This window comes from Sarcophilus harrisii, chromosome 4 (genome assembly GCF_902635505.1).
Source record: "Sarcophilus harrisii chromosome 4, mSarHar1.11, whole genome shotgun sequence".
Classification (NCBI taxonomy): Eukaryota; Metazoa; Chordata; class Mammalia; order Dasyuromorphia; family Dasyuridae; genus Sarcophilus; species Sarcophilus harrisii.
Window position 1 is genome coordinate 72,074,126 of NC_045429.1, and position 25,038 is coordinate 72,099,163.

General features: G+C 37.7%; 1 protein-coding gene across 2 annotated transcripts in view; it reads left to right on the forward strand.

The window, feature by feature from the left end:
* Positions 1 to 715: 715 nt before the first annotated feature.
* LAMC2 (laminin subunit gamma 2) overlaps positions 716 to 25,038 on the forward strand; it is an 80,650-nt gene continuing 56,327 nt past the window's right edge. Inside the window, exons 1-3 of one of the 2 annotated variants that reach the window (XM_031937019.1) lie at positions 716 to 861; positions 7,758 to 7,933; positions 8,906 to 9,168. In XM_031937019.1, the coding sequence (XP_031792879.1) occupies positions 9,093 to 9,168 (76 nt within the window). In that variant the 5' untranslated portion in view covers positions 716 to 861; positions 7,758 to 7,933; positions 8,906 to 9,092. Of the gene's footprint in view, positions 862 to 7,757; positions 7,934 to 8,347; positions 8,729 to 8,905; positions 9,169 to 25,038 lie in introns of those variants that run through there. The other variant, XM_012547720.3, reaches the window with a different exon arrangement.

Genomic DNA, 25,038 nt, shown 5'->3' on the forward strand with positions numbered 1-25,038 from the left:
AATACTTCAGTATCTCTGCCAAGAAAACCCCAAATGGAGTCACAAAGAAGCATGACTGAAAAATTACTCAACAACAGCAACAATGACAACAACAAAAATGTTCCAGGCACTGGGAATACAAAAAGAGGCAAAAGAAATTTCCTGTCCTCGAGGAGCTTCCAATCTAATGAGATTCAATATGATAATTACTTTTGCAGGTTCTGTATCCGTTTTTTCCTCAGTGGCCATAGCTACTGGTGACCTAAGAAAAAAGTTTTGGCCACCAAAATCCTTGGCACTGAAAAATGACTTGAAATAAAAAATGGACCTGGTTTAATCAGTGGAAATATCACCATATCTTTGGCATTGCACCCTGAGGATCATGAAGCCTTCACTCTGTTGATGAAATTTCCTATAACCTGTTTTCTCTCCCTATTAGAAAGGGAACTCCTTGATGGTAGGGATTGTTTTCCATTTATCTGCCCAATGCTTTGCACATAGGAAGTAATCAACATTCATTCATTCTTTCCAAGTGTTGCATAATTCCATATCGCCTATGAAACAAAAGCTGGATCTAATCTTTAATTTGATTGCAACATAGCAGTGGAATATTTGGGGATTTTTTTCTTTAACTAATTCTCAGAATATTTGAATCTTGGGATAAAGTGATTGGACATTTAAGCCACTCTGAACTGCTTTTAACTTCTAATTAACAACATAGCTCAGACCACTTTGGAGAGCAGGAGAGACTGGTTGTTTGAAGAAGGTGTTCTTAGTCTTGGACTGATGATAGGATAGCAAGAAGAAAGCTATCTGAGGAATGATGGGATAGATGTCAAGAGATGAGGACTTGCAGTAGCTGTCCAGGGAAGCAGGAAAAAGGTGAAGTACAAAGAAAATGAATAACTAATCCCAGGAACAGATTGATGGTAAAATTATAGGAAAACTAACGTGTTTACTTTAGATTAATTTAGATGTATATTCTTCGAAGGGATACTGTTTGAAGTCTTTTAACTCAATGTTTAGCCAGGAAGTCTGAATCAAAGTCTTCTTAATGGGGAGGAGATGTTTAGGTCTATAGAGAAGCTTCAATTTTTTTCCCTCTCAGATTTCACCTAACACTGGTCTTTACTACTCTGAATCACAGTGGATGGAAAGTGGGACTTGGAGTAAGGAAGAATTGAGTTTGAATATTGTCTCAGACATTTATTGTCAGTGTTACTCTGGGCAAATCACTTAACCTGTCAGTTAAATGCTTCAGTTTCCTCATCTGAAAAATGAGCACAATACTGGCTCCTGATTTTGTGAGGAGCAAATGAGTTAACATATGTTGTAAATTTTAAAGTGCTATCTAAATGTCAGCTATTTTCATTATTTAATAATTATGATGATGATGTATTATGTATTATAGTTAGTTATCTGTGTTTGTGTTCTTCCTCCACTAAATTATAAATTCCTTAAGGAGAGAGTTCATCTTCTCTGAATTTCATATCTCTTCCAGAACAATATTCTGCATTCAATAGGTATTTAATTAATGTTTATTAAATGAGTAGGGGGGCTGGCAAAAATAAAACTTATGTTTATATAGTACTTTAGAGTTTGCAACATACCTTCCTCATAATATTCCTGTAAGGCAGGGAAGACAAGTATTATTTCATTTTGCTGTTGAAGAAACAGAAAAAGACTATATCCCAGGTTTTCTTGACCTCAAGCTCCATACACTTTTTTTTTTTTTTACTACCTGCACCAATCTGCTTCATTTATACCCCTCTCCCTTCCCCCTCCCCATCCATAAAATACACACTCAATCTCTCTTGATCAGTAAACTAGCATTTATTAAGCCGCAGCTATATATTAAGTGTTGGAGGTTTGCTTTTTTTTTTTTTTTTTTTAAATGGATTCAGGAAGATCTCGATTAAAATCCTGCCTTTGATACTTAATTAGTGATATAACCAAGGTGAGGCAACTAGGTATCAAAGTGGATAGAATGCTGGGCTTGGAGTTAAGAAGACTCATCTTTCTATTTTCAAATGAACATTTCAAAGGGCAGTGGATAACAGGTCATGATACTTGGAAGTCCATAGACTAAAAAGTCCAACCTATACCTGAGCAAGAGTATCTTCTACAATATAAATGGTTAGTCAGCTTTTATTGGGGGAACTTACTACCTCCCAAATAAACCCTCATCTGGGTTGCTTTTGGCTGACTAATTTTTGTTGTTGGTGGTGTTTTTCTTAAATTCAGTTTTCAATTTTTGCAACTTCCATCCATTCTCCCCTTTGGGACCAAATAGGACAAAGTCCCTTGATGCTAATTTACAGTTGAATGATTTACAGTGTGTTTCTCTAAGGGGAAAAGAATAAAATTTAAGTTGCTTTTTTTGTATATGGCCTGGGTTGATTTTCCCCCCATGAGTCAATGACTCTTAATGGAATTAAAATTCCCCACCCCTGCTGTAAGTTACAGGTATGCTCTGGGATTCCTGGCGTCTTACTCTTGGCTCCATTAGTAACTTGAACCTTGATTGCAGGCAAATTATTATAAGTCTCTCCCTAAAGTGGATACTTACTTATAACCTTGGCATTGGTCAGAGAATACTGTATCTTGGAGAGCATCCAATGGAGAGAACTTCACCAGCTGATCTGGGAAAACAATGAAGTGTTTCCATTTATGGGCATTTTCCTTGACTGAAGTAAAGGACCAGAGAGGGTAATTGGTTTGAGTTTTTTGCTTGCATGATTTTAAGCTCTGAGTTATTATGCAAATATTGACATAATTAATTAATGAAGAGGGGAATCTTGAAAGGGAAAGAACTGCTCCAGCTTTAGTAGTATTGCCTTTTATTGGCTGGTCCTTTAAAAACTTGTGCTTCAATTTAAAAAAAAAATCACAAGGGAGTTTGAAAATGGGCAGCATTCCATGCATTCTCTTTCAAAGTTAATTAAGGTAATCGTAGATCTTTAAAGTAAAAATCAATATATCTTGATAATTTTCTTTTTGGGGGGTTTTGAGGGGAAGAGGAGGATTATGGAATTCGTTAAATTGCATTGAAAAAATTGTGTCCCTTGGATGCAAAAAAAAAAAAAAAATAGAATATGTTTGTGACCACTGATTCAATTTGATATGTGCTTAAAAAAACCAATAAAACAAAAAGAAAAAGAAAACTAAGTTGTGTGTAGCAGAAATGCACAGCTTTCTCTGCAATCTGAGGATCTTAGAGGCCAACCACAGGATATGAACCCAGGTGCTGATTCTAAAGTTAGTGCTCTTTCTTATACCACACAGTCAAATCCAGAATAATAATAATAAAAAAAAGAATGCTCCTGGGGAGATGACTGAGAAACAAACAAAACTGGACAAAGGGGATTTTCAGAGCTGTCCATAATTCATCCTGGCCACACCTTTCAGAAATACCCAAGTGCTTTTCTTGCTTTCTTTTTTAGAACTGCTGAACTGTTAAAAGTATCCCAGTCAGCACTTGGAATTAATCTCCATATGAATGTCCAAACATTCTAAAAGATTAGAAAGAAAATCCAAGTGTTGATTTCTTAGAATAAGAGGCAGTTTAACTTCTGAACTCTTAAAGGGAAAGAGAGAGAAAGAGAGCGAGGGAGGGAGAGAGGGAGGAAGAGAGAGAGAGAGAGAGAGAGAGAGAGAGAGAGAGAGAGAGAGAGAGAGAGAGAGAGAGAAGGAGAGGAAGAAGGAGAGAGGGAGGGGGAAAGGGAGAGGGAAAGGAAGAGGGGAAGGGGGAGAGGGAGAGAAGGAGGGAAGGAGAGAGAGAAAGAGAGAGAGAGAGAGGAGAGGAAGAAGGAGAGGGGGAGGGGGAGAGGGGGAGAGGAGGGAGAGAGAGGGGGAAGGGGGGAGAGGGAGAGGAAGGAGAAGGGGAGGGGGAGAGAGAGGAGAAAGACAGAAACAAACAGAGACAGACACAGATCAGACACACACATAGACAGACAAACAGACACAGAGAGAGACAAACAGAGGAAGAGACAAAGAGATAGAATTAGGCAGACAAAGATAGGCAGAGATACAGAGAGATAAATATAGCACAACAGAGCGATACAGACAGACACAGAGAGAAAGATAGACACAGAGAAAGATAGGCAGATAAAAAGAGAGATAAAGAGGCAGAGTGACACATAGAGAGATACAGAGAAAGACAGATACAGAGATGGATAGAGAGAGATACAGAGAGAGAGAAAGCGATTCAGAAAGAGACAGAGAGACAGACAAACACAGAGAAAGACAGAAACACAGAGATAGACACACAGACAGAAAGAGATACAGAGGAAGAGACAGATAGACAGACACAGAGGGAGACAAAGAGAGACAGAGAGAGACAGACAGAGACTAATAGAGGTATAGAGAAAGAGAGACACAGACATATACAGAGGCAGAGAGACAGAGAACACAGGTAGCCTTACTTTTAAAATGCCAAAGACCTAGTTCCAATGGACAGAAGCTGCTCCTTTCAGGGCCCCTGTGTGAAGCTTGGTGGTATTATATACCTACTTAGCTGCCTGGGTGGCATTTATACATATAGCCCCAGAACTGTCTTAGAGGAGCTTATCTAAAGAGAACTAGCAGAATAAAATGAATTCATAGTGGAATCTAGGAGCTATCTCAGAGACAAAGGTGTATTTTTATAGCTGAGTTTGAGTTATGCACCGGGATTGAAGCATTTTATTTCTTACATGTGTTTCAAATTCAAGAATCACTTATCAAACACTAGGAAAGAAATAAGCATTTATTAAGTGCCTATATGTGCCACAATGCTGTACAACTCTTGTTTCATTTCATCCTCACGACTGCCTTGGAAGGTAGATAATATTATTATCCACATTTTACAGTGGAGAAAACTGAGGCAAACAGCAAGTTTAGTGTCTTGTGCAGGAATACAGTTAATAAGTCAGATTTTAACTTGGGTCTTCATTCCCAGCACTTTATTCACTGTGTCACTTCAAGGTTTTATGCGAGGCCCCAGAAACACAAAGGAAAAAAAAAAAATAAGCAGTCTATACTCTCATATGTTTCACTGGGAAGATATCATTTACATAGATAAGGAAATGTTAAGTACATTCCCAGTAATACAAAATCATTTAAAGAGAGAAATGGTAATCCAGGGTTACCTGGATTTAGAAAAATCTATAGAAGGTAGCCCAATGCTATAAAAGAAAGGAGGTCTTCTGCAAGGCAGAGATGAGAGATTTACCTTTAGATATAGGAAAAAACTAAACCCGGATCCTTTTGGATTTCAATGAAAAGACAAATTTGCTTTTTGTTTTCTGGGAGGCAATTGTTAATTAAAGTAAATCAATATTAGAGACTCTGTCTTCCCATTAATTTTTTCTTAAAGAGCCCAGATTTGTAATTTTAAATACAAAAATGCTTAAGAGAGAAAATAAGCTGAATGAATGTGCAATTATTAGTATTTACTATATACAAAGACCAGTTCTAAATGTTAATGATACAAATAGAAAAGCAAGATAGTTCCTGACCTTAAGGAGATTATATTCCAAAGATAAGACTTCATAAGAAGGCGCTCAAAAGAGGTTTGAAGAAATTAAGATACAAGCCTAGAAATCTAGAATAGGGTTGGAAAGGTAATGAGTACTAACTTGGGCCTTTCCACAAAATGGAAGCCCCCAGGAGGAACTCACCGATGGGAGAAATGGAGGCCTATTAAGGGATAGTTCAGGGTGAAGTCACAGGGATGATTGGATGCTCTGGGATGAGGAGGTTATGAATGAGTTAGCAACAGAAGCATAGTCTTGAAGTCCAGAAGTTGGAACCAGATTGGAAGGGGAATGAGAAACTTTTTTAAAATGGCAAGTATACTTTGCCTTGCTATCCCAGAGACAGACTAGCTATATTTGCTCCTCAGGGTCTTTTGATACTTTGAAGGGCTTTTTTTTCCTACAATGCCATGGCTTGAACCCCCACTAGTTGTGTTCCTCACACTGCTGGGTATCAGTGGATAATGCCCTAGTTTCATTTAATCAATTCACATCAGTTAGCTTTTGCAAAAGTATATTTTTTCAAGGCTATAGCATGAACAAATTTACAGATTTTCCTCCCAATACTTTGAGGATATATTCTCCCCTATGCCACCTTAATCTGTGAGGAGAATAAGTGCAAAGCGCTTATTTCCCACCAAGTTCAAGTCCAGATGCAGTATGTCTACTAAATAAATCCTCCTCTTAAGATCTGCTAGTCTGAGTCCAGAAGGTCACTCCTGAAGGTCAGTGACTTTTTGCTACTTAGGGAATCAATGCTGAGCTTTTCATTTAATCCTCACAACAACCCTGGGAGCCAGGTGCCAATAATATTCTCATTTTACAGTTGAGGAAACTGAGGCAAAGTGCGTTTAAGTGTAAGATTCAGGTTCCATAGCTAGTAAGTGACTGAGCCAAATTTGAACTGAGATCTTCCTGAATCTAGGCTAAGCTCTCTGTCCACTGAACTACCAGAAAAGAATTTTCATTTGTTTGTTTGAATTTTGGGGTAAGAGCAGGAGAAAAATTGTGGGAGAAAAAGGGAAAAGATCTGCCTTGATGGAGCTTGGTTTTTAAGTTTTAAGAGGACAAAGATGGCACAAAAGTGTTACTGTTCATTTACCAGTCACTGTGTTACCGAAATTATCCCATCCTATATTTGAAGGGTTGGGGCAGTTGGTCTGAGACCTGGGGGAGAGCTCTGTTCACATTTTAGAGTCATGGAATTTTAGAAGCAAAGAGAACCTGAGAGATTATTTCCCAGAATGTTGAGAGTTGAACAGGACCCCAGAGCTTGCCTAGTCCAAGGATTTCCTTTTACAACATTCAAAAGGACTGGTCATCCAGCCTCTAAGAGCTTTCCAGCAAAGGGGATCCTGTTGCTCTTGGCTCTGACCCATTCCACTTTGGATATTTTTAAGTAGGAGGAAGTATTTGTTTTTCTGGAGCCAAAATCTGCCTCTCTGAAACTTCCATCCATTGTTCTTAGTTTGGCTTTCTGAAGCCAAGGGAGGCAGATCTAGTCTTTCTTTCAAAGGGCAGTCCTTCAAAAACTTGAATACAACTACCCTTCCTTCCCTTCTCCCCTCCAGCATTCTCTTTTCCTAGCTCTCTCTGCCCCAATCCTTCACGTGATCTTCCTATAACATTGTCTTGTCTGCTTGTCCTTTTCTGGACTAGATCTAGGTTGTCAATCTCTTGCCTGAACGATGGTGGCCGAGACAGAATGCAGTACTTCAGGTGTAGTTAGATCAGTGCAAAATTCAAGGAGATTATTAGCTCTCTCCTGGCCATAATCTTAGGATGCAACCCAAGACTGACTGAGTTGGCATTTTTGTCTGTCGTGTCACACTGTTGACTCATGTTGAGTTTGCAGGCCACTAAAACTCCAAAGTCTTTGGTTAGTTTATCTGTTTGTCTGTTTGACATCACCTAGTGTCTAGCCATAACGGTCCCGTCCTGTTTTTATAAAAACTACTGATTTTCTTGAACTTGAACATAAGCATAGAGTGTTAGAATCATAGAATATTGGAAATGAATGGGTCTTGATGAAGAAGTAAAGCTCCACAAAAGGGAAATGATGAAAGCAATATGGTTAGAGGCAAAGGGGCGATAGGATCACAGGTTTAGAGCTCGGTGGGATCTTAGAGGTATAGCAAACACTATTATTTTTCAGATAATAGAACTGAGACCCAGAGAGTTTAAGTGACTCTTGTAGGGAGGTCAAAGCAGAAAACCCAAGTCAAGTCAGCAAGCATTTATTAAGCACTTACTTTTTATCAGACAGTGGACTAGGCACCAGAGCTACAAAGCAAGGAGAGGAAATCATCAGATACCCATTCCTGTTCTCAAGAAGCTTATAATCTAATGGGGGAGACAACATACAGAAGCCACACCAGTCCTCTGATTCCAAATCCTTTCCTTTCAGACTTTGTGGATTTTCCTGTCAGCTCATGGAGGTAAATTTAGTTCTGGGTTTTTGTGACGTCAGGAGGAAGGACAGTGGGGGGGGAGTTCTTTTGAACATGTGTTCTTAAACTTTTTTGGATTTTTGATCCTTTTAGCAATATGTTGTAACTTATGGACTTTTCAGAATATTCCTTTTAAATGCATACAATAAAATATATAGAATTGCAAAGGAAACCAATTATATTGAAATAATTATCTATCTATATGTTTGTATGTATGTATACACATAGTTATATGCATGTATATATACATGTATGTATACATATGTATATACATGTAGATAGAGATATGCATATAGAAATACATTCTTTCTCTCTCTGTATATATGTACACTTATTTATACACACACACACACACACACACACACACAATCCTATCACCTCTTGATGGACCCCAGGTGAATAATCCCTGTCTTTTCTATGATTATCAAATGAAACTCTTTGACTCACACTCTAATAACCCTGAACCCCTGAAATAGTAGCAGGTCTGATACCATCTCTCTAGGTCCTTCTAGCTGTGATCCAGGGTCTATATGGTCTATTTCTGACCTTGTCCCAGAATCCCAACTGAAAAATATCCTTTTCTCCCACTACTCTGGCAAGAGAAGATCCTGGAAATGAACTGGCTCCCTGAGCAAAGCCGGAGGTACTTGGGGGAGCTCTGGAGTTTTGTGGTGAGCACTGGCCCCTAGGATTGAAAAGGAGAGGCCTGAGGGAGCTAATACCCTCAGACAGGGAGCACCCAGACTCCCTTCTCCTTCCCTCTCCTCCCTGAGCCCTGTCCAGGTATGTGCTATTTTTGTGGTTTGAGGAGGAGCATGGCGGCTGGCTTAAGGAACTTCTAAGTCTGTGTGTGAGTGAGTGAGGGTGTAGATGTATGTATGTTTGTCTGCCTCCCGAGGGCTGGGCCTCCTTATTCACAAGGTGAGTCACATTATGAAACACACTTTTTCTTCCTGTCAGGACTGAGTCAGGTAGAGGAGTCGATATAACCACCTGATCGGGGAAAAGGAAGACACAGCAGAAACCTGAGTGCACATCACGGAGCGGCTCCAGCCAGCACTCCCAGCGGCTTCCCTGCTGTCCCTGCTGGGTCCAGGAGGCTTTCTTTGGGTCCAGAACACCTGGACTCCCCCCTTCCTCCTTTGGGATGTCTCTGCTCTGGCTGAGCTGTTTCTGCTTCTTTTTCCTTCTGCCTGCAGCCCTGAGCACGTCTAGGAAGGAAGGTGAGTTACGAAAGCAGGTAAAGTTTTAGTTTGAAACTGGGGGTGGAGGGAAATTTTCCTGCTTCCTCCCTGAGACACATGCACCCCAAAGGTTCTAAATCTCTCAGGATCCTTTTCGGGACAGCCCTCTTCCTTTCTCCTCAGGGACTGCCCTGGTATTCTACTTGGAAGGAGGGAAAAACTAACATGTTAGGGTGTGATTTTAAGATGTGAATCTAATGCGTAGGGCCAAATGAAAGTTTTTCTCATTTCTCCTAAGTTCCTAGGGTCTAGGATCCCTAGCTTAATCAGTAACTTGCTGGTATGTAAATCCCTTTCATTATGGATTTTTAAAAAGGATTTTGGAATATTTTCAGTGGGTGTGAACCTGAAAAAGATTAGGGGGGAAAAAAACTTTTCAAGAGACTTTCTGGAATTTCAATGCCTTGTTTGGGGCAGAAAATTGGACTTTAGAATAATAACAACAGTTCCTTACATTTGCATAACGCTTTCTACTTTTCGAAGGACTTTCACACACGCCTAGAAACTCATATTATGATTATGTCAAGCATAACAATATGTAACGGTGTTTTTATTGACAGTGAGGAGGTTGACTTCATAAATGAATACATAATTACACAGGTTGGCGTGACATTGTATATTTGTACTCCCAGCTCTGATATTTACTAGCCCTATGAGGTCAGACAAGTAACTTAACATATCTGAGTCTCAATTTCCTTATCTATAAAATAGAGATCCTAATACCAGAACTCCCAAGCTTACCAGTTCTTATGTGAAAAATGCCTGGGCCACCTTACAGTGCCGTATTGCAGTGATTATATGCGGTTATCATCACAGCTAGCAGTTATTTAGCACTTACCATGTGCAAGGCACTGTGCTGAGAGCTTTACAATTACTATTTCATTTGATCCTCACAGCCGCTCTGAAAGGTAGGCTGTTGTTATCATCTCTGTTTTACAGATGAGGAAACTGAGTCAGGCAGAGGTTAAGTCCAGGCTCATACAACAAGTGTATGAGACTGAATCTGACTCTAGGATTAGCACTCTGTCTACTGTCTACTAGTTCAGATTTTTCATGGTTTTAAAATAGTCTGGAAGAACACATTAAAGTTAAGCTTTATAATTATTATTTCATTTAATCCTCACAGCAGCTCTGAAAGGTTGGCTGTTATTATCATCTCCATTTACAGGTGAGGAAACTGAGTCAGCCAGCGGTTAAGTCCAGGCTCATACAATCAGTGAATGACTCTAGGATCAGTACTCTATCTATTGGGTATGATTTAAATAGGTTAAGTGTCTGATGTAGGATCTGAAGCCGTAAATCTTCCTGATTCCAAACCTAATAGTCCATATTGCCTCCGCATATGCTAGTATAATGTGGGAACTAAAGACCAACTCATCATCTTTGGAAAGCTAAAAATGACTTATATTGGAGTGGTTCGGTGGGCCATTAGAAAGGTGTATTTTTTTTCATGAGACTGGGATAAGGGGTCTCATCTCTGTGGAGGACATCTGTGAAGTGTCAAGCAGAGAACTTTAGACATTATCTAAATCAGTCCCTTCATTTTACCATGGAAGAGTTGATCAGCCAGAAAATGTGACTTGTCCAAAGTAATATAGCTAATATCTTGTCCAAAACATGATAGCTAATTAGTGTCTTGTCCAAAGTACTGCAGCTAGTTAGTGACTTGTCCAAAGTAATACAACTAGTTAATGACTTGTCTGAAGTAATACAACTAGTTAATGTCTTGTCCAAAGTATTACAGCTAGTCAGTGACAGCAGATCAGGTCTTCCTCTATATCTAACTATTCCTCTACCAAAGGTGGAAGAGGAACTTATTTTCATCTGATATTCAAACACATAGGATTTGACACTGTACATGTGCAAATTTTGGACACTTTTCTTTATCATTCCATGTTTGTTTGTATTTTTGTCCCCTCTGCTATATCATTCCTTGCACATTTTTGTATATAACAGCAAGTGATTTCTGCCTGTGTGACCCTGGCAAGTTGCTTAACTGAAAGGATTGGACCAAATGATGCCTTAAGCTCTCATTCAGCTGTGAGTTAGTGGTATAGGTCACAGATAATCAATGGGATAGTATTGCCAAAGAAAATGAGCTGCGATCATAGATTTTGAGTCTTCAAGGATGAGTCCAGAAACCGAGGCCAGAGAACTTAAATACTTGGCCAACTGATTTTTGGCATCATTGAGGCAGAGGCTAGATCTGAACCAGGTCCTTTGGATTCCAAACCCAGTGTTCTTTCTTCTTTCAACAGCACAGGGTTATAGTTACTTTGTATATTGTCAAGATTTGATCGACTTCTAACATTTCTACCTTGGGACCTAACACAGAAAATGGAAATGGAACCGATGTTCAGGTTCACCTCATTTCTTTCATCATCTGTTCTTTGGGAAGTAGAAGGAGAAAGACTTGTAGCATGAAGAAGAGATAATAGTGCTTGTCTCTCATAGTGCCATTAGAATATCTTGGAAGCTCCATTGTATTTTTGCTTATTTTGTCAAATATTTCCTAATTTTACTGTAATCTGGTTCAGACTCATACTAGGGAACCTTGCCCACTGCTCTGTGTCTACATCATAGGCAGGGATGACTCTGCCAGTGGAATTAGAGAGATTTGAAATAAGTAGTCCAGTGGCACAAGCAGTGCAAGTGGCTCATCAGAAATGATACCATTTAAAGTGAGGGTGGGTTAGCTTGTACCTTCTAGAAGGAAATGGTCAAACATAGACAAAAGTGGGAAGACCTGATCCTCTGCCGTTAACTAACTGTGTTACTTTAGACAAGACATTAACAAGCTCTAGTACTCTAGACAAGCTACTAACTACCTGTTTGCTTCAGTTTCCTCATCTGTAAAATGAGCTGGTCAGAAGGAAATGGCAAATCTCTAGCCAAGAAAACCCTAAATGGGCTCATGAAGAATCAACTCATGAAGTGACTATGGCTTTAAACAGGTGGCTTTAAAAAATTAGCATTTGATAACTAGTCTTCTCACACTGAGTCTTCCCAAAATTTGCTAGATTGGTCTCTGGGCTTACAAAACACGTCACATACACTATTTCATTTGATTCTCACAATGGCCCTGGGAAACAGGTACTGTCATTATTAAACCCATTTTACAGAAGCAGAAACCAAGGCTCAGACAGTTTTAAATATTTGCATAAGATCCCATAGCTAGTAAGTGTCTGAGGCAGGATTTGAATTCAGGTCTTCCAGACCCCAAGTCCAGAATGCTATCATCTATGCTGTCTTTCTTTAAAAGCTGCAAAGCTGGAACCATTTATATGCCAAAGCTAGCTTTCTTCTGGTACAACATTCAAGAACCCAGAATCACTGCTAAGGTACTGCTTGGAAACAGAATTTGGTGAGAGATCATGGGCTTTTTTCTAGTCCTGGATACAATCCCATTTTATTTGAAGCCTTTCCTAATCCTTCTAAATGCTAGAGCCTTCTTTCTATTGAACACCTTCCGTCTATTCTGCATATAATTTGTATGTACTGAGAGAAAGATTATTAAATAACTAATTGTCAATATTGGTGATAAATCCTATCTTTCTTTTTTTCCCTCTCTGAAACCTTATTCCTACTGGGCCAAGTCAGTGTCTGAAGGACATTGCTTATAAGATATTAGATTAGTTTGCTCCTCATTCTTGTTTAGACCCAACCCAAGAGGGGTCTACTCAGGTTTGGGTGGGGAATATATCCTTTGAGTACATTGTCCAAGTCTGGGGGTGATTTAGAAGTAAAGTCATATCCCTCAACCCCTCATTAGAATAATCTGCTTCTCCTTATAATATTCATTCTCTCATTAATTGTTAACCAATCAGAGTTGATTTCCACTTTCAGGAATACTCACCTTCCCAAGGCCATAAAAATGATGAGTAGGTGCCATGATTTGTCTTGGTCTAAGAGAGCCAGCCAAATGATCATTCTTTTATTAATAATATTCTAGAATTTTTTTTTATTTTAGAATTGTTAATAAAATGATTAATTACTTAGAAACCACAATTTTCAAATTTTTTAAATGTCACAATATGTAGTAGTTATTTCATGTTTCCTCTACTGGAGTCTGAACTCCTTGAAGCAAGGACTACTTTTGCTTTTCTTTGTATCCCAAATGTTTAACAGAGTACCTAGCACACAGTAGGCATTTAACAAATGGTTATTGTCTGGCTTGACATAAAATTTTTTAAATTTGATTTTTACTTATATTTTTGACTTGACTGATATCCTACCCATTTGTGGGCCATTTACCCTTGCAAAGACAAATTTATTCTTTGACTTAGAATGAGACTTTCAATTATTTTCCAGATATTTGAGTCACCTCTGTTCTTCTCAAGGCCTGCATTATAGATGAGCAAATTTACATGCTTACATGTTTTTTGCCTCAGTAGAAGGTAAGCTCCTTAAATGCTAACAGTGAACAGATCACTGGACTTAAAGTCAGGAAGGCCTGAATCAAATTTTATCACTTGTGTGACCCAGAATAAATCAACTAACCTCATTCAGCCTCAGATTCCTTTCCCAAATGGGGATGTTTATAGCATTTAGCTCACAAAGGTTACTATGAGGATGAAATTAGATAATAGCTGTAAAACCTTAAAATTCTAGATAAATAATAATATTATTATCAATAAGTACTTAATTGCTAATTGATTAAAAGTAGTGATTCATTCAGATTTATCCTGGCTATTAGCAATGTTTACTTATTTAAAAAAAATTTTAATTCATTTTGAACTTAAAGACAAAAAGCTAAAATATTAGAATATTTCTATACACACCTCACAACATAAAAAAGAATTCATCATATAGCCATGAATCCCATATCAGATTGTTCACTTAAAAAAAACCCCCAGAACTATGCAATAATTCCTATGCATTGTTTTCAAAGCTACCTGCTTTTCTGCGCTTCCTTCTAGGTTTACTTTTGTTCTCTAGTGTGTGCTTTTTATTTTTTTTCTCACTTTCTCACCACCCTTCCCTATATCCACATTTGTAAAAGCATATTTTAAATCCTTCTATTTATTACTTCTTTCTCTAGAGGAAGATAGCATCTTCCTTCACGTTGCCTACTTATTCTCTCCAGTTAATAGTTACCATATATATAACATTGCAAAGCACTTTAGATGACCGATATATTTCCATCCCAAACATACGAAAAAAACTTGACAATTTCTCTTGGTATTCAGTTTAAGTGATGAAAAATTCTCATAGCCAGAAAATTCTCCCTTTTGTCTGTTACACATGTCCCTGTCTCTCTACTCATGAAATCATCAGCCTGACCTGTTGCCTGGCCCATCATAATAACCCCTTAATTGTGTCTCTCATTTATTCTCTACAGAGTTGCCAAAGGGATCTTCCTAAAGCCAAAAGGGATCTGTCATTCTCTTGTTCAGAAAGCTCCAACTCCATTCAGGACATAACACAGACTTTTCTGTTTGGCATTTAGATACTCTCATAGTCTGGTTCCATCTTATCCTCCTGGGTCTCTTACATTTCCTTCACTCTCTTCTCTTTGTTGCATCCAAACTGGTCTCTTGTTCTTCCACATAAGCAAAACTCCATTTTTAGTCTTGTTTCCTTTGGACAGGCTGCTTCCTATGCCTGGAATATACTCCCTCTTCATCTCCATCTCACATAATCACTATCATTTTTCAAAGTTCATTTTAAGTGCCATTTACCTCACAAGGTCCTATCCAGATCACCAACTCTCCCTTCTTCTCATGCCCCTAAATGACTTTATATTTATTTTGTATGTGTGTGTATGTGAATGTTGTATTTACTTATATATATTCATGTTCCCCATCCCCATTCCAAGAGAAAGCAAGCTCCTTGAGGACATGGAATATTTCATTTTTCTATGTATTTATTGCTCAATAAGTGCTCATTGAATTAATCAGTGGTTTATAAATAAATCAAATCTCAAATCTCCAATACAAACTTGACTTAAAGTCAACTATAAACAGCATTTGATTTTGTTTTATCCACACTCGTAATATCCCCAATACCACTGAGTATATGTCACAAGCAATAGTTATAGGGATACCAGTCATTTTCAGAAAATCTTTAAATAGATAATTGAGAAAAAGTGTGTCTAATGGATTACACTTCAGTCACCTACATTTTATTGGTAAGTTGTCAGTTTTGCAACCATCAAAAAGCATTAAGAAGACAGTCAGAAGACAACAGCATAGAGATGATGGCCAGAAAGAAGAGCAGAATCCAGGAATGAATTTCAGAGAACAGCCATGGCTAGGGAATGGAAGGAAGAAAAGAAAATGATAGAGATAGAAATAGAATGGAAGCTTTTTGAGAACAAGGACTTAATAATTTTTTTGACTGAACCAATGAAATAACTGCTTAAGAAAATTTAGGATAAACTATAGGGGTGTAGAAGGGAAGAGTGAGTTTGTAGAGAGAGGGGATATTCTACAGAGTCAAATTTCAAAGAGATGTCCAGAAGAATAAGAATGAAGAAGAAGTTACTGAATTCTGCAATCAAGTTTGTAATAAGAGAATATTAAGAAAGTTTCAGGAGCATGGTAGAGATGGAAGCCTGATTGCAGAAGGCTGAGGAGGAAGTGAAGAGAGAAGAAACAGACAGCACACACATCCCTTCAATTTACTAAGTTGGGCTTGGAAACATTTCTAGATCTCTCCATGACTTCATTTTTTCCTCAATAGTATTCTATTTTTCCAAATATATGTAAAAATAGTTTTCAACATTCATTTTTGTAAGATTTTATGTTCCAGATTTTTTTCTTCCTCCCTTTTCCCTTCCCCAAGACAGCAAGCAAAATGATATGTTATATGTTTACAATCGTTTTAAACATTTCCATATTAGTCATGATGTGAAAAAAAAATTAGAACAAAATGAAAAAAAACACAAGAAAGAAAATAAAAAACAAGCAAACAAAAAACCCAGTGAAAATATTAAGCTTTGATCCACATTCAGTCTCTACAATTCTCTCTCTGGATGCAGATGGCATTCTCTATCTCAAATCTTTTGGAATTATCTTTCTCCATAGATTTCAGCGTTTATCATAAGATGTAAATTTCAGAACTCAAAAAAACCTAAGTGATAATTATCTTTTCTCTGTAGGAAAGTTGCTCTTATCCAGAGCTCTATGAACTTTGTTTTGTTTTAAATTTGATAGCTGTATTTCAAAACGATTTGTTTCCTTTTCAATTTTATGCATTAAAAACGTGATTCAGAGAAGGAAGGAGGCTTCAGAGTCTCTACCAATAGAGTCCATGATACAAACAAGATGAAACATTCATCACTTAAGGTCTTAAAGTCCCAAATGAGTGACTTTGGAGCAGGCACATTGATAAACAGGGGAACAGAATCATGGATATAACAACTGGCTAAGGGAATCCCTACCTTAGGAAACCCAGAAGACAGTGAAAAACTTGAGTTTGAATCCATCATTGCACACTTACTAGTTGTGTGACTCTGGGCAAGTCACTTCATTTGTTTTTACCTCAGTTTTCTCATCTGTAAAATCAGGAATGAATTTAGCACCTATATCCCAGAGCTGTTATGAGAATCAAATGAGATAATAATTGGAAAACACTTAACACCATGTCTGGTATATAATAAGTACTATATAAATATTAGCTATTATCATAATTTTATTATTAGTATTATTATCATCATCATCATCATCTGAAAAATGGGGATAATAATAGTACTTATCTCTTCAGGGATATATATATATATATATATATATATATATATATAAAATATATATATAAAACCCTTTGTGAATCTCAAAATGTAATATAAATTTGTTATTACTATTATGTTTGGTTCAAGCAAATATGTCATGATATATTGGTCTATAGGGAGGAAACTTACTAAAAATTAGAACCATTCAGAAGTAGAATGGGCTGTCACCATCCCTGGGAGAACTTTTAGTAGACTGAATGATTGTTTGTCGACAATACCGTAGAGTAGATCCCTACTCAGATACATGACTTCTGAGGTCCCTGACAACTCTGAGATCCTATAATATTTTAAAATTTTATTAAAGCTTTTTATTTTTCAAAATGTATGCATGGATAATTCTTTGACATTAACTCTTGTAAAACCTTGCATTCCATTTCTTCCCCCTTCTCCCACCTCCTCCCCTAGATGTCAAGCAGTCCAATATATACTAAACATGGTAGAAATATATGTTAAATCCAATATATGCATACATATTTATACAATTATCTTGCTGTACAAAAAAATCAAATCAAATTGATCCTATGATTTTTAAGAAATATCGATATACTATTTAAAGACATGCTGATATGGGCACATGGCCACTTGCTTCAAATTTCAGCAACAACATTTTTGTCCCTTGTAGCTGGATGTTCCTGATCCCCACAAGAGCAAAAACTTGGGGGATTATTTCTAGGGCTGAGGGACATTTCTTCCTATTGGAAGAAATGCAAGATCTGAAACAGATTGGAATTCTTTGGAATTAGATAGCATTTCATCTCTCAGCCTTCCTGTCTCTCTCATTAGACTTGACCTTGTCTAAATTAGAGATAGGATGAGGTTAGAATGTGAGCCGGCAATGAGTAGATAGGTCTGTAGATTTAGTTAAGCCCTTCTAACAAGTAAACAGATCAAGGAAATGTGGAAGAATGTTGTCATTGGGTACAGCTGTGTTTATGGTAAAGTCTGGACAATCAAAGTCAGGTTAGCAGAATGATGGAAATTTTTCTCCCACTTTAATTTGTAATGGTTCTTGAACAGTGGAAAAATCTCCTTTGAGGCTGGAATTCTTTTACAATGACTAGACTTGACTCCTCTCTTACTGAGTAGTATGTCTTAGACTCTGGCATCCTCTCTAGTAATGAATGAAGTTTATTAGGTCATTTCGCCATTACTCTACGGTGGACTAATATGGCCTCTGGATAAATGACATAATGAACAGTTGAGCTCCAACCAAAGACAAAAATTTAGATAATGCCTCTGGGTGTGTGATTCTGTGTCTATTGGTGTCCTTGACCCATGTGAAAGTGTTCATATCGTAGTCCTGGAAAAAATGTTCAGAAATGGGCTGGCTTTGGATTCAGAGGACCGGACCTACTTACTAGTTGTGTAACCCTGGGAGGGTTGTGCCTTGATTCACTCAACTGTAGAGTTAAGAAACTGGATTAGATCACCTCTAAGATTCCTTCTAGTTCCAAAGTTAAGATACTATGTTTTCACTGTCCAAATCCTCCCCCCAAAATGAAAGAATGATAAAAGGCAGGATCTTTACCCTGCAGAGAAGCGGCATTAACTAGGGAGATACACATTCTGGATTTATTCAGTGCTGACAGGTCTTTTAAAAACTTCCAGTTTTCTTTTGCTAGGCACACCTTCACAAAATGCAACGTAATGATTTTTATTGCAATAACAGCAGTTAACATTTAGATAAGACTTTCAAGTTTTACAAAGTGCTTTATCTCATTTGATCCTTGCATCAGCCCCATTTTTATCCTCATGTTTACAGAAAGAAACTGAGGTTGAGAGAGCTTCAAACACTTGGCTGGGATCATAGGGATAGGGAGTTTCTACTCAGTTTTTCCTAATTTCAAAGTCCAGCCCTCTAAAAACTATACTGAAGCAAACAGGGTTAAATGACTTGTCCATGGCCACATAATTAATAAGTGCTTGAGGTTGTATTTGAACTCAGGTGTTTCTGACTCCAGACCTGATGCTCTGTCTACTTCATCTATTTGCCCCCTTGCACTAAGAATGTACTCCTCTCTTATCACTGCCTCTTTAAATTCCAGATTTCCTTTAAGATTTACTTCAAAGGCCACCTTAACTGAAAGCCTATCCTGATCTTAGTTGCTAATGCTCTGAATTCTGGAGTTGCAAAATCAGAATGAAACATTTCTTTCCCTCAAGGAATCTGCATTCTATTAGGAAGAAATGACAAATAAGTAAATTTATCTATAAATTTATAAGTAAATACAAAATAATTTCAAGGGAGAGTAAGTCTAATAGGAAGTACAGTTTATTGAAAAGGATACAATGGAAGGGTAGAGAAGACCAGAAGAACAATGGAGGGACAGGGCTGACATGGGCATGAGGATTTCAGGCATAATCTCCAGGCAAGGTGTTTCAGCCTAGACAGCTTTGAATCCCAGAATCTCTGAGTGGAACTGTGTGGCAGTAGATTATCAAGCTGTTAATAGTTGCAAAGGAAAGGTAATTTGACAACACTCCCAAGAGGTAGGAAGGAAAGTACATTATGGAAGGGCAAAGCAGATGTATTGCCAGTCCTTGTTCTCATCCCTCTACCTGACATTTAAAAGAAACTCAGAAGCCTGGGGCCATATTGAGTATAGCACAATTGAGGCAAAGTTGAGATGATCAGAATAGTGCTAGGTTTCAGTGCAATAATGAGTAAATTATCTCAAGAGGGTCTTTGTTCCTGGACTAATTATTGTGTGTTTTTGTGTGGGAGGTGTGTGTCAGGGAAGAGATCCAATCCTTGGTCTGATGACCAGCCAAATAACCCCTCCATGACTTACTAATTCCCTTCCCTCCCTCCTGTGCTTTGTTATTTAATCTACTATCTTATTTACTGTTCTGCGCGCTCTCGCGCGCGCGCACACACACACACACACACACACACTCATTTCCCATTTCCATGTCTCTGTATAGTTTTTATAGGGGGGTAAAAATCACCAGGAAGTCAATCTTCTGGTAATGAACTTTTCTAAATTAAATGAACCAGTCTTTCCACCAAGTCTGTATTTAAAGCTTTTTCAACGTGATAGGCTTTGTTAGAGATTTTGCTCTGCTGCTTTTGCCTTTGAGAATTTTAAATCATCTTAAAATTTTATGGTGAGACATTAAAGTGGGGCATTAGTGGAGGGTGAGTTCTTAAAGGATGTAGAAGGTGCTCTGCTAGTGTAGAGTAGGTAGAGATTTCTGGAGGGGAGGGCATTTGAACTAGACCATTTGAAATGTATAAGTTTTGACTGGTGGAAACTGGAGAGACGGGAAAGATAAGGGTTGGCTATTCATGGCAGAAGGAATAGCAGGAGCAAAGAAACAAGGATAAGAAAATCTGGAGTGAGGATGGGGAATAGCGAATAGACCAGTTGGTTAGAATATAGAATGTAAGCTCTTTGAGAGCATGGATTATCTTCATTTTTCTTTGTATCTCCAGCACAGTGCCTAGCACATGGTAGGATTTTAACATATGCTTGTTGCTTAATTGGTTGAGTAGAGTGCCCCTGTCAGATGGCATAAATATCTTTAAGAGGAAAGATTGTTCAGTGGTAGAATAGTGATCTAGAAATTATGGAGCAAGAATTCTGGCATCCCTCATTTGAGTCAGAGCCAGGGGGAGAATACCATGATAATAACATCTTCTGTTTATTTCTAGTGTTTATGTAAAATTGTATTTTAATCCATTTTCAAAATTTCATAAGATGCTGATCTAGCTAAACAAAATTGACTTTGTCTAAAGCTAGGATACCAAAGCCCCAGTTATTCAGACACTTTTGTAGAATTAACATAGTGACCTTCTTCTAAAGAACTGCTACCTTCCACCACCATGAAAAACAGTGCTTTTAAAGAGCTCAAAATATAAAGGGTTAATATTAAATATAAAGTCTGCTTGGCGATGGAGGATGTTGACCAAAGAATGACCGAAAATGATTATGTCTCCTCCCATGTTTATTCATGTTTGTGGTGTAGGAATAACCCATCCTAAAATAGACCAAGTGACTCAGTCCATAACAACCAATTGAGGAACAGTGATAAATGTTTCCAGATTAGTGCATTGTCCTCAAGAAGTCTGCAGTCTAAAAGCAAGGATGACATTCATTTCAATAAACATTTATTAAAGACTTACAATAAGTAATAAAGGTCCTGTGCTAAGTGTCAGCAGAAACAATGACAAAAATGAAATTGTCCCAAATAAGTTCACAATAATTTAATCAAACACTAATTAAGTTAATTAATTTAGCATGAGAAAGACCAAATATGGAAATTAACCCAAAAATTTGCTTGGTCCTTCAAGGTATTCTTAAATTCCAGTCTTTTTATTAAATACCAAAAACTTGGATTTTTTCCCCTCAGGACTTCTAAGTCCAAAATCACCCATCTTTACTCTAGATTTCACTGGCAAACTGAGGTCAGATCATATAAGATATTGTATGCCATGCTTAGGAGATAATATTTTATTTTCTTTTGACATAATCAGAGTTGTGTTTTATATGGCCTGGTATCTTTCAGGTCCCAGTCATTATTACAGCTGATATACCAGCCTCAGTTCCCCCTGAGGTAAGCTTTATGCATACCTGCTACTGTTTCAAGTCACTCATTTCTGCTTCTGGTCCAGAAGGGTTTCAGCACTGCAAGATCCCACATCAGAGACATCCCACATTAGTCAATTAGACCTGGCCAGGTAGTGACAAGAAGCAGCAACTGAAATGTTTCCACCATTACTTGAGTCAGTGAAGTTAACTTGAAAGAAATACAAATGTGGAGCTATCCTTGGACCAGAAGCAGAAATGGGAGTAGCAGGAGCAAGCCTGTATAACTAAGGTGTATTCTCTTGCTTCCTCCCACTTCCTGGTCATAGAAATTAAATTCAAATAGCATTTTTTTAAAAAAGCCCTGATTGTATCTGTAGCTCTACAGTATGTTCAGAAGTCTAGTTTAGCTTCCTAGTGGATTTCCTGCAGGCAATACTGTAAGAAATCATTCCTTTCATATGGCTGCCTAGTCTATTTTTTTAAGATGATGGCTTTCAAACTCCCTTGTTACAGGGAAAATAAGTGAAAAATATCTATAGGCATTCGAATCAACTTACCGGGGCACCCTCTACTCAATAAACTCCAGTGGCTTTCAGTTTTGTCCAAGAACAAATATAAAATCTTTGTTTTGGCTTTTAAAGCTCTTCCTCATCTGCCCCACTGTCCTCCCATCCTTGATCTTCTTATACTTTCCATCTGCTTATACACTCTGCAATCCAGTGATACTGGCTTCCATGCTGTTTCTCATACTTGACACTCCATTGCCCAATTCTAACTTTCCTCTGGCCATCCCCTTGCCTAGAATGCTCTCTTTCTTCATCTCTAATTCCTGGGCTCCTTTAAGTTTCAGCTGAAGTTCCATTTTTTTGCAAGTACCCTTTCCTAGTCCTCCTTAATCTTAGTGATTTTCCTTTGAACTAATTTCCAATTTAGCCTCTACCTATAGCTTCAATCTATACATTGTCTTCCCTTCAACTCCTTGAGAGCAGGGGTTTTTGCCTAACATAGAACAAAAGTGGTAGCCTTCTGACCCATAATATTAAAAGCAATAGACCTTGATTACTGGTGCATTTTAGTTCACATTTAGTGTATGAATTTAAGAAAAGTGTAAGATCTAACTAGGGATACCTGGAGGCATGGGAGTGGAATTAGGAAGGAGGCACAGAAGGGAAGTGGTATTTAAGGTATTTCTCTGGCTCTCAAAAAATATTTCTCTGATTCTCAAACACAACAGATCCTTTGCTTGCTGTAGGAGAGATGGTTGAGCCTCAGGTGTGATGATCTTTAGGTCACAGCAGAAGGAAGAAAAGAGTTGATAGTCTTGTGAGAGACTGTCCTCCTGAAATTGGCACACTTAGGGTATGGCAAGGTCTCATCATTCTTTATTTGGTATTTTGTGGATACTTGGGTGGCCCTTTACATATCAAGACTGCTCAGGTGACAACCAGAGGTTTCAGAGTGATCACTGGATCATAGATTTAGAGTTGGAAACAACCTTGGAAGTCATCAGTTACAACCCTCATTTTAGAGACATAGAAACTGAGTCTGGGAAAAATTAAGTGACTTTGAACTTAGATCATTGTGAAGTCTACCTGGCTATCTTGCTCAGGTGTTGCTGATGGTCCTCCAACTATGGATAGATCATGGGAAAGGAGATGTCAGGAATGGGTGAGAGAGACCTGACTGAATAAAGCATGGACTATGAATTTCTAGTGTGGAAGAGTACAAATCTAACAGATACCAGTAAAAGCATAATTTTTGGATGCCAGGGAAATGAAAGGAAGCATGTCAAGAGTAGAATCATGCTGTTGCCTTTAATCCTTATAAATTTCATACCACACACATCTTTCCCAACACATTTTTTTTAAACCATCACAACCTGCATATTTGTAAATTTATTGACAGTAAAAACTCAATTCATTATTCATGATCTGTCTGCCTTTCAAAGTGTAAACCAACATCATCCTTGAGGAGAAATATATGGTGCTAACGAGTTAGAAAATGCATAAGGAGAAAGATTTTAGTTGGTAAAATGTCAAAAATGATTAAAGAAGAAGTAAATTATTTATTATGTTTTTGAAAAGAACACATTTGTGAATATACTTTGATGATTTAATCTTTTTGTGTAAATTTTCTTCTTGAAAGTTAAAAACACTAAACTGAAGATAAAATAAAAATCAAACCCCTTCCCTCTTTGTGTTCTTCATTCACAATATTTCTCTTAATTTTCTTTGTATCCCTTGCCGCTTCCAAATGGCATGGAATTCTGACTCCTTTTTATTCCATTAAAAAAAAATTTGTTGATTTAAATTATTTTTTCATAACATTTAAATTCCCTTCTGTCAACTTCTTTCTAGAGCAGGGAGGTGACCCAGTGGATAGAGGAGGGGAGAAAGGGGTTATGAAGGTAAAATTGGCAAGCCTTGTAAGATGAAATATGGGTATCGAGACAGAATGAGGAGTTGATTATGACACCTATATTGTAACTTGGAGTCAGGAAGACTCATCTTCCTGAGCTCAAATGTGGTCTCAAAAACTTATTGGCTGTATAGTCCTGGGGCAAGTCACTTAACCCTGTTTGCATCAGTTTCCTCATCTGTAAAATGAGCTGGAGAAGGAAATGGAAAATCATGTTAGTATCCTTGATAAGAAAACCCCAAATGGAGTCAGGGGATTGGGTACCACTGGAAAAACTAAACAAAACCTTATTCCTCTCCTCCAAGAGAGCCATTGCACTCTAACTGCTTTGCAAATGGCACATAGTATTAATCACTCTAAGCCATCTATAAAATTCACCCTTTGTGGATCTATTCCTTGAATACTTACTACTAAATAAGTAATTTTACTTAGTAAAACAAAATGTTTTGTTTACTTTTTCCCCATTGTGTAGAAATTTCATAGGAAACAGAAATCTGTTTCTATAGTCAGTAGTTGTTAGGTGTGTGTTTGTGTGTACAGCCCTACAGTCAGTCAACAAATATTTATCAAGTACTTATTATGTCCTAGGCTAAATGTCATGGATACAAAGAAAAGCTAAAATTAGTTCTAGATAGATTGTAAGCTTCTTGAGAACATGTAGGCTCTCTTTTAACACTTTTTTTTTTTTTTTTTGGCAAATCTAGCATTTAGCACAATGCTGTTGTTATTGTTGTTACTGATACTGGAATGGTTTGATATTTTCTTCTTCTCATTTTATAATTGAGAAACTACGATGTTAAAGCACTTGCTCAGGATCACATAACAAGTGTCTGAGGCTAGATGTGAACTCAGGAAAAGATGAATATTTTGACTCTAGGTCTGGCACTCTATCCACTGGACCACCTAACTGCCTAGGGCAAGTGTTTAATAAATATTTACTAATTGCTATCAAGGAATTTTGTTTAATAGGAAAGACAATAAGTAAACAACTACATACAAATAAGCTATATAGGAATAAGTTGGAGATAATTGATAGAAAGAAAGTCCTAGAATTTAGAAAGGTTGGGAAAGGCTTAGATTTTGGCTAGGACCTGAAAAGTATCAGAAGGCAGAGATGAGAAGGAAGAATGTTCTAGGTGTGGGGAACAGCCAGTGATCATCTTTGGA